At 38.4% G+C, this 12320-nt stretch overlaps 3 protein-coding genes across 3 annotated transcripts; 1 reads left to right on the forward strand and 2 right to left on the reverse strand.

Moving 5' to 3' along the window:
* 18-w (18-wheeler) lies at positions 1 to 4113 on the reverse strand. The gene is given in 1 exon segment (NM_001013361.1): positions 1 to 4113. A coding segment is annotated over 1 exon segment (4113 nt).
* Positions 4114 to 5488: 1375 nt separating this feature from the next.
* On the forward strand, positions 5489 to 7904 carry LOC408717 (sialomucin core protein 24). The gene is made up of 3 exons (XM_006559088.3): positions 5489 to 5738; positions 6762 to 7193; positions 7375 to 7904. The coding sequence occupies exons 1-3, from the start codon at positions 5672 to 5674 to the stop codon at positions 7467 to 7469; spliced, it is 594 nt and encodes a 197-aa protein (XP_006559151.1). The 5' UTR covers positions 5489 to 5671; the 3' UTR covers positions 7470 to 7904.
* Positions 7905 to 8652: 748 nt separating this feature from the next.
* On the reverse strand, positions 8653 to 11283 carry LOC100578397. The gene is made up of 2 exons (XM_026438973.1): positions 10801 to 11283; positions 8653 to 9790 (listed from the first exon to the last, which is right to left on the reverse strand). Exons 1-2 carry the CDS (start codon positions 11066 to 11068, stop codon positions 9081 to 9083), a joined length of 978 nt encoding a protein of 325 aa, XP_026294758.1. The 5' UTR covers positions 11069 to 11283; the 3' UTR covers positions 8653 to 9080.
* Between the last annotated feature and the right edge of the window lie 1037 nt (positions 11284 to 12320).

Genomic DNA, 12320 nt, shown 5'->3' on the forward strand with positions numbered 1-12320 from the left:
CTAGACGAGATAGGCCTGGCCGGAGGATGGCGGTGGGGGCGGAGGCGGGGGTTGCTGTTGTCTCCAGGCGGTTCTCTCCAGCGTGGAATAATCCGAGTCGATGGACGAGTATATGTGCTCGGACAGCGGCCTTCTGTGATCCTCGCTGCTGCCGCTGCTGACCGTCGTGTTCGTGGCGATGAGATTGTTACCCGGCACGGTAACCGCATCTCGGTAGGCGTGATTGACGGTCAGCCTGGGTTGCGGGGACGAAGGTGGCAGTTGTTGTTGTTGCGGCACGGACACCGTGCCGCAGGAATAGGCGGGCGGCGCGTGTTGCAACATTAACGCGGTGGCCGGGGACGAGTCTTTGAACAGGGAGCGTTGCCGTTCTTGGCCGCGCAACGTCGACACGCCCGTCTTCTCCACGCTACCGACACCGTCCAACGTGTACGTGTTTATGTTGCGCTTGTAGACGAGGGGCGACGATTTGCTCTCGATCGATATATCGCCGGCCGACGGTATCGCGTACCGAAGACGTTCCCAGAACCTCTTCTCGTTCCACGTGAGGATCGCGGCCGCGGTGCGAAGGTACGGGCGCAGCTCGCGGTCCAGCTCCACTTCCGGATACGCGTTCTCCGCTTGGACGATGATCAGCTGCGCGGTCCGGCCGCGGAGGGCCTCGTGAAGGGCGGCGCGGAACTCGAAGCGGGACCACTCGGTGAGCAGGAAGTTGCGGGTGAGGACGATGAGCACGCGGCGCGACGCGTGCACCGCCTCGAGGACGACCGGCGCCGGGGTGGAAGCGCGGAGTACGCAGGGCAGGTCGCGGTGGTGAAGGCACAGCCTGAGGCCGGCCGCGCCGTGCTCCAGCTCCACGGCCAACGAGTGCAACACGAAATCCTCGTCGTTGGGGCTGTAACAGACGTAACAATCGTAGAGGCGCTCGCGGTCCGAGTCGAAGCAGGCGGGCATCGGGGCGGCGGACGCCATGGCCGCGGCTCCGCTCGACTTGCCGGGCTTCGCGCGCAAAAATCGCAGCCCGTACTTGGAGTACGCCCACGCGCCGACCGACTCGCGGAACACGAACGCGAGAACGATGATGACGAGGAGGACGAGCACCCCGGACAACGTGGCTGCCACCAGCGGCAAGTAATCGGACACCATGATGCTCTCTATCACCCCACCCTGGGAGAAGTAATCGGAACAGACCGTCTCGTTCACGTTCAATCGCCGCCTGTAAGCCGGCCTCGCGTCGCCCCCGTAGTAGCACCACACGTCGCTCGCGTCCACCACTTTGTGCGCGTTGTCCGACACCCAGGAGGACAACTCTTGCAAGAACTTGCAACGGCAGGACCACGGATTGCTACCGAGCGACAGCTCGACGAGGCGGGCGTTCAGGGTGACCTGCCACACCGGAAACGTCACCAATCGATTCCCGCTCAGCCTTAATATTTCGAGGGAACGTAACGGGAGGAAGGTCAGGTTACCGATGAATCCGATCAGATTGTTCTGCAGGTAGAGTTCGCGCAGGTGGGACAGCCGTTCGAACTCGAAGCCCTTCAACTCCCGTATCCGATTGTCCTCGAGGTGTAGGATCTGGAGATTGTTCAACCCGTTGAACGTGCGATTCTGGATCGATTCTATACCGCTCCCGTTCACGTACAACACCCTCATGTTCTTCCGCCCGATGAACACGTGGTTCTGCAACTCCCGTAACACGTTACCGTCCAGGTAAACCTCGGTCGCGTCCATCGGGATCCGGCGCGGTATCTCCTCCACGCCCAACCCGGAACAGTCCACCGCGTTCGTGTTCCACGTGCGGTCGTTGTAGCACTTGCAACCGGCAGGACAGGTCATCTCGCAGTCGCAAGCGTCGAAATCGCAGCAGTGGCACAGGGCGAAACAATGGGCCTCGTATCGGCAGAGAAACTGCTCGGATCTGGCCGTCGAGGCGGACACGATTGCAACGCCACGTGGGCCGGACGTGCGACACATCACGTTGTCCAGGTCCATGATCCGTGGATATTCCCTGGTCGAGGTCTGATTGTTGATTCCCGGCAGCCAGTCCATCGAGCAGTTGCAGTTGAAGGGATTGCCGCCGATGTAGAATTCTGGCAGGGGCCGGTCCTCCGCCACCTTGGTCAGCAGCAATGACGTCAGCTCCATCGTCTCGATCATGTTCGCGTACATGTCGACCCTGGTCAGGTTCACCTTGTCCGTGAACGTGTTGGGCCGTACAAGGTTGATGTAGTTGTTGTTTATGAACAGCAACTCGACGCTGTCCGGCACGGACAGCGGGGACAGTTCCGTGATACGATTGTGACTGGCGTCCAACGTCTTCACCTTCGAGTCGCGAATCTTGTAATAATTTCCTAAACTCTCGATGAAGTTCCCGTGTATGTCCAGCCATTTCAAATTTCCCGGTATGAACGCGTAGTCGAACCACTCGATGTGATTCTCCGACAGGTTCAACAGCAACAAACTTGCAATGCTTGTGAAAACGCCGTTAATATCCGAGAGGAAGTTGCCGTCGAGCCTGATCGCCTCCAATCTCATGTTCCGTTCGAACGCGTACCTCTCGACGTGTTGAACCTTGTTCCTTGCCAAATTCAATATCTGCAGATTCGGCAGATCCCACAGCATGCCGCGCGACAGATTGCCTATATCGTTGCCGATCAACCGCAATCCCGTGAGTTGATCGAGATTGCGGAACGAGCCGTTGTAAAAATTGCTGATCCGGTTCTCGCCCAGGTCGAGAGTTTTCAGAAGCGCGAGATCGCGCAGCGCGTCGGGCACGGACGTAAGCTCGTTACCGCTCAGATCCAGTTCCTTCAGGTCGGAACAGTTGCGAAACGCGAGCGGGTCGATGCTCGCGATCGCGTTGCCGGACAACGTGAGCCGATTCAGGACGAACAGGCCGTTGAACAGTTGCGCTCCCACGGTGCGAAGCTTGTTGTCGGACAGCTCGAGGGTGTGCAGATTGTAGAGCGGCAGAAAGGCGTTGCTCTCGATCCGATCGATCGAGTTGTTCCTAAGATCGAGAATTTGAAGGAAGAAGAGATCCTTGAACATACGAGCGTCGATGTGCGTGAGCATGTTGTAAGACAGGTTGAGAACGATCAGTCGTATTAGACCGAGAAACGTGGTCTCGTCCACTCGATCGCTGCCGAGCCGATTGCCGGCGAGATTCAGTACAAGCAGCTGCTCCAGACGGGTGAATATACCCTTGGGCAAGTCGCGGAGCCCGTTGTACGCCAGGTGTATCTCGCGAAGATCCCTCGTGCTGGCGAACAATCCTTCGGGCAACGAGTCCAGTGAATTGTAACTGGCGTTAAAAGTGCGCAACACGGTGAGCCCGGTGAGCGCGTCACCGGCTATTTCCACGATCGCGTTCCGTTGCAGGTGTAGCTCTTGTAGTTGGCGAAGATCGAGCAACGGGCTGTTCTCTTGCAAACGCGTAATCTCATTCCGCGACAGATCCAGAATTCGAATGTCCGCGCGGCACGACGACTCGTCACCGTCGTTTCCGTCGGATCCGTCGTCCGAGTCACGTCGATTCAATCCAATATCGTTTATATCGCGCAAACGATTCTCCGTTAAATTTAACGTTTGCAGATTATCCAGGGAGCAAAGCGAGTTCACTGGTAACGCTTGCACATTGCTCTCCACAATTTCTAACGTATGCAGTTCCCGCAGACCGAGGAAAGAATCGGGCGCGAGTTCGAGAAAACGGCTTGCACCCCACACGGAGTTGAAAGTTTGTACAGTCAGTTTCTTGAGTTCTAGAAGCGGTTGGAATGCACCTTCGGGTATCCGCAATACTTTGCAACCGTGCACGTGCAGCTCGTGCAAACTAGTCAAACGTTGCCAACTTTGCGCGTTGAAACTGCTCTCGAAATGATGGACGTCGCTGCACCGTATCCGTAATTTCAAAGCGCCGTCGAGGGACGCGACTAGACCAGTAATCGCACCAGGATCTAATACACGAAGAGTGCAGTCCGCGGAACGTGTGTCGTTACCACCCTCGGACAACCACTTGCAAGACGTTCCAGCCGATTCCGAGAGTATCGTTGATGCAAGGCAAAGAAAAGCTGCGTTGATCAGCGTCGTAAAAACATACTTCGCTGTCATCTTGCGTGACGGTGGTTGCGCGCGGCTTTTCGATTAACTTGTAGCCGAGAAACGGACGCGATCACAATCGCGACCACGACACCGTGATCAACTCTTTTCACTTTTGAAATTTAGCCAAATTATTCTCACCCTTTTTCATCCCTTTCTCGCTTAACACACTCGCACAGCGATGACACACGCACGCACATACACACGCGAGCGAGTGCGAGCGCGCGCGCGCTCATGCACCTCCTATCACGTAAGTACGGATCGGCCCATTTCTCTTGCCCTTTATTCGTGGGCTGGTGACGAGGCACCCTGCCCTACGTTCCTTCACTCGCGATCTTTTCAACTGGTCGACGACTGTTCCTCGTTCAACCGTTCGTTCTTGACTTGTCGATTAATTTTTCTTTCTTCCTTCACTTTTCTCACTTATACGTCTTTATATGCTAATGTTTTTATATACGTACATTATCGCGGCAAGTAGTACGAACGAGCTTTAACGAAACGACAGAACGAAAACAGTCCGTGCACAACTCGTATACGCGAAGCGCCCGTGCGCTACCGTACACTCGCCTCGCATCAAGCACTAGCACTGATCCAGCAAACCGCTGAGCGCGCATCATCGGCATTCCCGACTGTTCCTCTTCGATTTCTCTCTCCAACGGCAGAGTGCGCCACTTTATTAGAATATCCTGCAAAGAAGCCGGCACGAATAAGAACAGAATGTAAAACATAACGTTCATATGCGCTTTGGTATGTGTACTGGTTTTACTTTGCTCTTTGCTGATTGGTGCATTTTTTCTCTATCCTAATTATATGTGTTAAGTCGTTAGAAAATGCCTTAATCAATGCTAGTTCGAAATTTAAATTTGAGAACGTTATAGTGAAATATAATTTTATACGGATTTCAATTTTCTAAACTTTAAAATTAATAATTATTTTCAAGTTTTGTGTAGTAATTTATTTTCTAGATTAGTTATTTCGAAATATATTTGGATAAAACGTATATATATATTTTTATATATTTATGTATTTTTGTTTTTATATATTAAAAATATCTATATTTATAAAAATCTATAATATTTTCATCTTAAATAAGATTTCATATATTGCGATGGAAAAATTTATAAATATGTATAAAATGTATAAAATAAAATTATATGATTCGTATATATTTGAAAAATTTATAAAATTGATTCATACTTATTAAATTATCATAATATTGATATATATTTTAAAGAATGCAAAATTATTGCACAGATGATATCGATATTTTATTTTATAATATTTATTTAATAATAGGTTAAAAAATAATATATTTCAGTTTATATACATTGTATGAACCATCTAGGGAATATATTTAACAAGTGAAGTTATATACGTAGCGTCGCTACTGTCTTCGTGCAGTTGCAATTGGTGGAAGCTGATGCTAGCGACCAGTTCAATTTCAGCAGAAGCTTACGTTGCACGCTTCTTTGTAGCGGATTTATAACGGAGAATTTGTCTGTAAACATCTAATTTTGTTAAAAAAAACGTACGTGATTATTGAAATTGTTTTCATTTAAAAACCACAAAAATGAAATTAGTGCATATAACCTGCATTTTATTGGTTACGACAATCAACTGCATTGCGAGTAACAATGGTAAGTATTAATATTTTATGTTTGCTTTGTTAATGTCTATTAACACAATATGTGTTGCAATTCATTCATGCGTGATATTCTATTCAAACTTTTGTATATCATTATTAGCTTATATTATTATTTATTTTATATACACGGAAAACATTCACGAAAAATTTAAACGGAAAATTCGTTCTCAGATGTCGGCAACTTACGTGGCGTATAAATGTGCAAAATGTTTCCTATTTAGCCATGTAAATGAAGAGTTTATTTTCAAAATTTCTTAAAATATTGCATAAAATATTCAATTTATGAAAAGTAGCAATATGTATTGTATGATCTTTTACACATTTTTAATTTTACGCAGTAGTAGCACGTTCACTTGTATCATATTACACAAGACGACAGGTCGTTGCTATGTTTTTCGATGTCTCTAGAAACGCGTTCCTAAAATCCGTTATTTCTACATGATTTAACAGTTTATTTAGGCTTTTTAATTATGTTTTAGTATTTTATGCGTAGAATTTTTTATTATTATCCATTTTATGTTTCTACTTCACAATATTTTGTAATGTAAGATATATATATTTATTTTACAAAGTTTTTTATTAATTTTAACAAAATGTCGAAAATATTTATGGGAAATTCTTTTATATGAATTAATTTTATTTTACGTTGCATGTAAATTATTAATCTTTATTATTAAAATTTTTAAGAAAATTCAATTATAAACTAAATATATATATATATTTTTATTAATATGAATTAATTTTTTTTTTATAATATATATATATATATATATATATATATATATATATATGTATATATATATAAAATATTAAATTTTAAATAAATATTAATTTTTTTAATATTATTAATATTAAGAATTTAATTCTAATTTATGAAAAAAATAAAAAAAATTAAAAATTATTAATTTTTTATTATTTTTTATTATTATTTTTTTTTTTTATTAAATCTTATATTTGAACTTTTTTTCTAGAACAAAGATTTAATAGTAATACATATAATTAATTCTTTATACAGCTAGTACAACAGAAGAAGATTTCAATAAACCTACCAATCAGCAGACAATGCCTGTAGTTAATGATACTGTTCCTACTATAAATTCCCCGAATTCTACTACAACAGTTAATACTACTACTACTAACAATACTAAGGATACTGTTGATTCTGTCACTATTGTTACAAATATTTCTACTATTACTACTACTCCTACTATTATCAGTAACAAAACTTCAAATGATAACACTACTGTGACTCCACTAATATCTCAATCTACCTTAAAACCTGCAACATCTACTGAAAATATAACTATTACCGAAAAGTCTACAAATATTATACCTACTATAAATTCATCCATCGTTTCATCAACTCCTGTAATTACTACAGTTCCAGTATCAACAAAAGTTGCACCATCTTATAAAGAACGACATTTTGATGGTCTTAGCTTCTTAGGTAAGTATTTAATATTAATGTCTATTATATTATTAATATAATATATAATATATACATTAACTTTTTTTTTAAACATTTAATTGCTCATTTATATATTTAATTGTTTGAATGGAAATATTCATTTAAACATAATGATGACCGATCATTCAATAAAAAATTATTTATTTTTGCCTTTTTCTAGGTGGCATCATTTTAGCTACAGGTTTAATGGCAATTGGTGCTCTCTCTTGGAAATTTTATAGAACATTGAATGAACAAAATTACCGTACGCTATGATATTACCAAGATTGTCATCGCGAAAATTCCATTTTTCAATAAGTAAACACAGTCGTTCAAACTAAAAAAACTATGAATTTTACCATAATAATATTGCGTATTTTTATAACGCACTTAAGTGTCGCGTGGTTTAAGTGCTCTTAGTAATGTGATGTGCAAACGCGAATTCCGTTTCTTTGTACCCAATTACAAAGACGAATTATACGCATTTTAATATTGTCTCTTTTTCTGTCTCTTTCTCTATTTCTATCTCTATGACTGCGCATTGTAATAGTGTATGCGTTTATATAAAGAGAGAATATTACATATAAAAAAAAAAAAAAAAAAAAAAAGTGGGGAGAATGTAGGATTTTAAGGATGAAAGAGTAAAGAGATAAAGAGAATAGAAAATATAGTATTACAATGCGCACGCGTAACATGCATACGCAAGTTGACGACCAATCAAATTCAACACATTCTATCAAAAAGATCAATTCTGCAATATAACACGTAATATTTTTTGCTCAAATGAAAATCATTTCGTAAAATATTTTTTCTTCGTTTTATTTATATATTTGTTTATAATCTGTTATTCGTAAAAAAAAAAAAAAACAATGAAAATTAAATTGATATAAGCACAATGAAATGTACACAAATATAAAGGTTCCTATGTGTATATTCATAATAAAAACAGATATCTAAAAAGATTTTTAAAAAAAATAGACATTAAACAAAAGATAGATGTGGTAAATTTAGTGATGCGCTATAGCGTGGTTCATATTTTGATGTAAATTCGTAGTCATAGTTATCATATTCGTTTATCACCAAATGATACTTCTTTATTTGCTGACGAGAAATATATTTTTTACCCAAAAACGACGTTATACGTTTTTCGTAACCATAAATTACAGTTGCACCTGAACAAGCCTTTATTAAGTAACATTTTTGGTAGGGAATTTGTGTACGATTTAAATGATAGAGAAAAGTTTTCAGTTTTGATTTTTGTACCTGTTGAGAGAGATAATTATATTACTAACAAATATCGAAACAACTTTTGAATAAGAAGAAAATATAAGAAAATATAATATTAATTAATATTTTACGTAATAATTATAATCATATAATATATATTTCCATTTATATTTACGTTTTTCGTTTTTTTTTTTTTTTTTTTTATATGATTAAAGTGTATAGTATTTATTAGTTTTTGTTTATTTTTTCTCAAAATAAATGTTTTGTTTTAAAAAGAGTAATTAAATTACCAATGTTATGATAGCTGTACCATAATTGATAACGCTGGCTCCTAAAACTCCCTCGATAATTCTGAATGTACTCTCGATATTTTTAATATCGTCGGATAAAAAAGTCAAGTATTTACACACAGATCGATGATTTTCCCACAAAAGCTCTCCTATAATATATACACAATGTAATAAATATTGAATTGAAATTTGCGTATAAATGTGTAAAAAAAAAAGGCTAAGTTGCTTTTAACAAGAAATATGCGGTACCTAAATAGGCTAATTTTTGAAACATATTAATCAAAGTTAAAAAGATATGACCTACTATTATATATGTAAAACAAAATATATATAAATATATATAAATATATATATATTTAAAAAAAAAAAGCTACAGCCTAAATAACATATTGTATCTATGTTTCATGTAATGTTTTAACAATATATGTAAAATATACTTGCTTACATCAATTATTACAATATTAATACTACACAATGGAAAACAAGTTACATAATATATCAAACCATTTGATAATATCCTACCCAGTTTTTCCCACTGTTCATCTCGAATTGCGTAACCTATTTTTGTTATTCTTTTATCCTTATCAATCGCATCATAAATCATTTTTATCGTTTTTTCCGGAAATAAATATTTTAACATTGACATGCCAATTGGATGCGTACGCCATCGGGATTGCGTGTTTATCACTGTCATAATTTCCCTGTATTGTGTCTTATTTATATGCCATTCCGACGATTTATTTCTTTCAATCTTTAATTCTATGAGAATCAATTCAGCATCGATATTGTTCCAATCGTATTGATCGAAATGAAGAGAATATGCATCGGTGACGAAAATTTTGTCCTCCTTTCCAAGAACAGAGATCAAGACGTCGGAGATCCGGGCTTTGTAAGGAGATCTTATCGCTAATTTTTCCGCCGAATGGCACATTAACGCTTTCTCTATAATATTTACTGTATACGTGTGTGATACCGTTTCAAGAAACATGTACAAAGCAACGATTAAGGCTGCGTTCTTCCCAAGATCATAATGTGAAGGCAAGTTGGTGACGATTACCATTTGAAAACCAGGAATGTACGCTGTTAACAATATCAATTATATGGTATATTTTTTTCCTTCGTCGGAATAATTTTATTTTCAAATTTTAATTATAGTTGCCTACATCGTTACGAATTATGTTTGTCAATTTTTCGTTCAGCGATATCAATTTGCGATATCAATTTCAATTTATTTTATATTTACTATTGATAGTCGTGAATTATAAAAAAAAAAAGAGTTCAATTATAACATGATTTAATTGCGATAACACTTTTTTTTTTATCGAATGTAAAAAATATAAATTATCTCTTTTTCTCGAAACTGTATCTTTAAAATAATTAAAAATGAAGGAAAGAATTTTAATAGATAATTCCTCTGAAATTAATATGTGGCATTGCATGTATATTATTGTATTTATTAACTAAGTGATTAATTGATTTTTTTTTATCTTGATCAAACTAATCTTAAATTTTAATATAATAATAACGTTTTCCTCACAAAAGTATTTGTTGAAATGTATATTTAATATTCGATAAAATAAATTTTTTTCCATTATTTAAAACGAAGTTTTGTTCTTAAAAAAGAAAAAAAAAAACGTGATATTATTGGAAATCTTTTTTTCTCACAAATAGGAAATGTTTCATACATTCAACATTTGAATTGCAATTTTATATTTAATTTTACGATATCGTCTTGTGAGAACGTAAATTTCTTTGAATATAATTTTTATAATGATTCATTTAAAAAAAATTATATACGACTATAATAAACATGTCAATTATTTCCATTAAATCGATGCATCGTATTTTTAATACAATAATTTCGAAATACATATATACGAGTACATATGCATGTATTTTTCAACGATATTTTCAACTACAAAAAGAAAAATCATTATCTTGCATATGTAACAAAAATAGATTCTATTCTGCAAAAACTAATATATATATATATATAGCATAAATAATGAAAAGTGAACGCGTTAAACACGTTTCTGGGACAAATCTAAACGAATCTGAACGAGATTGGAAGACGAACGATTAATACCTACAATACTTTTCCTTGAAAGTTCGCAACGCTCCTTTTAAATAACGTATCCACAATTTTTCCTCGTCCGCTATGTAAAGTTCGTTTTCCTTCAAGCCTATTTCCACCTTTTCCACCTTAGTTTTGTCCAAGAAAGATACAATCCGACATCGTTTGTACTGATAGTATTTACCAACTATCAACGTGACAAGTTGAATGGCCTGTTTTATTTCAAGGGAAGATAAACGGAGACAAATGTGTGTACATGTACGTGTGTGTGTGCGTGCGCGCATTTGTGTGTGTATCGTTACACGCCTCTATTCCTTTTTCCACGATCACGTGAGAAAAGTGCATGTTCAGCGATCGTGCGAGCTAGGAAAATCGGGACTCGAAGTGAATCGGCGCAAAAATGCTTGAATTTGCAACCTACCATTGACAATGATTTACTTTCAGCGACACCCATACACTTGCCAGCTATGGAGAGAGTCCCGGGCGCGTACACCGCACAGGTAGGCTCTAGATTGTAAAATTCGAAAAATTTTTTTTCGGCGAATTCTTTTAATTCGTCCACAGCGGGGAATCTCGTGACATTTTTGGGCAAATAATTTTCACTTAAATGATGTTTCACGAATTTGTAGTAATCCTTCAAAAACTGTGTGTGGAACAATGATTTAAATGAGTTTCGAAATAATATCTCGTGGGGGGAATTTTTTTTTTTTAAAGTAAAAAGTCAGAAATGCGTGATAAATTTTTTTTATCTGAAGTTTCAATTTTGGCGATGCAATTTTTCATTATTTGTTTTATGAAAAATTACATATCGATAAGGAAAAATGTAAATTCGGCTTTATAGATATTTATTATCTCATTGATGTTCTAATCTAATACAAGATATTTTATTCAGACATTTGAGATCAATTATTATGATTACCTGTATATAATTAAATAACACAACGAAGTTTTAAATCAAATTATAATTAAATAAAACGTTAATTGTCCAAAAGTGAAATTTCATATAAAGAAAATTTATTCCAGCTTCATAACTTATATATATATATTCAGGAAAATTTCGAAATACGATTTTTCTTTCGGCAACATCCATTTTATTACATTTTTAAAAATTTTCATCCTTGCAAATTTCATATTTCCATCGAGAGAGAGAGAGAGAGAGAGAGAGATGTAAAATACTGCTATTACAAAAAACGTGTATTTCAATCGTGCCGAATTCACGAGTTCGAAAATTTCCAAACGTATTCAAAACGCGATTGTGCAACATCATACATCGTCCACGACCGATTTAAGCGGACGCGTGTGTTATTTTAACTAACATTCGTTCCCAAACATACGCGATACGCGATTGCACGGGGTCCGAAAAGTGGAACACCGGTGCAAAACGGAAGTTTTTATCCTGATTTTTCTATACCCGAACAATGGCTTGAGCTCTTACTTTATTGTTCGATAAATTGGCTGGCGTGGAAGCGGCACACGCCGTACAGATATTACGTGATTTATCGTTCATCCTGGAAAAAAAAAGTTCATCTAACCGGA

This window comes from Apis mellifera, linkage group LG2, assembly GCF_003254395.2.
Source record: "Apis mellifera strain DH4 linkage group LG2, Amel_HAv3.1, whole genome shotgun sequence".
NCBI classification, from domain to species: domain Eukaryota; kingdom Metazoa; phylum Arthropoda; class Insecta; order Hymenoptera; family Apidae; genus Apis; species Apis mellifera.

Bases quoted from the DNA above. Each gene is read 5' to 3' on its own strand.
- LOC100578397 (XM_026438973.1), bottom strand. From the start codon at position 11,068: ATGCGCGCACGCACACACACACGTACATGTACACACATTTGTCTCCGT. The intron at 9,791-10,800 runs GTAGGTATTAAT...TATTGTTAACAG, and splicing joins AACTTTCAAGGAAAAGTATT to CGTACATTCCTGGTTTTCAA.
- LOC408717 (XM_006559088.3), top strand. From the start codon at position 5,672: ATGAAATTAGTGCATATAACCTGCATTTTATTGGTTACGACAATCAAC. The intron at 5,739-6,761 runs GTAAGTATTAAT...TTCTTTATACAG, and splicing joins CTGCATTGCGAGTAACAATG to CTAGTACAACAGAAGAAGAT. The intron at 7,194-7,374 runs GTAAGTATTTAA...GCCTTTTTCTAG, and splicing joins TGATGGTCTTAGCTTCTTAG to GTGGCATCATTTTAGCTACA.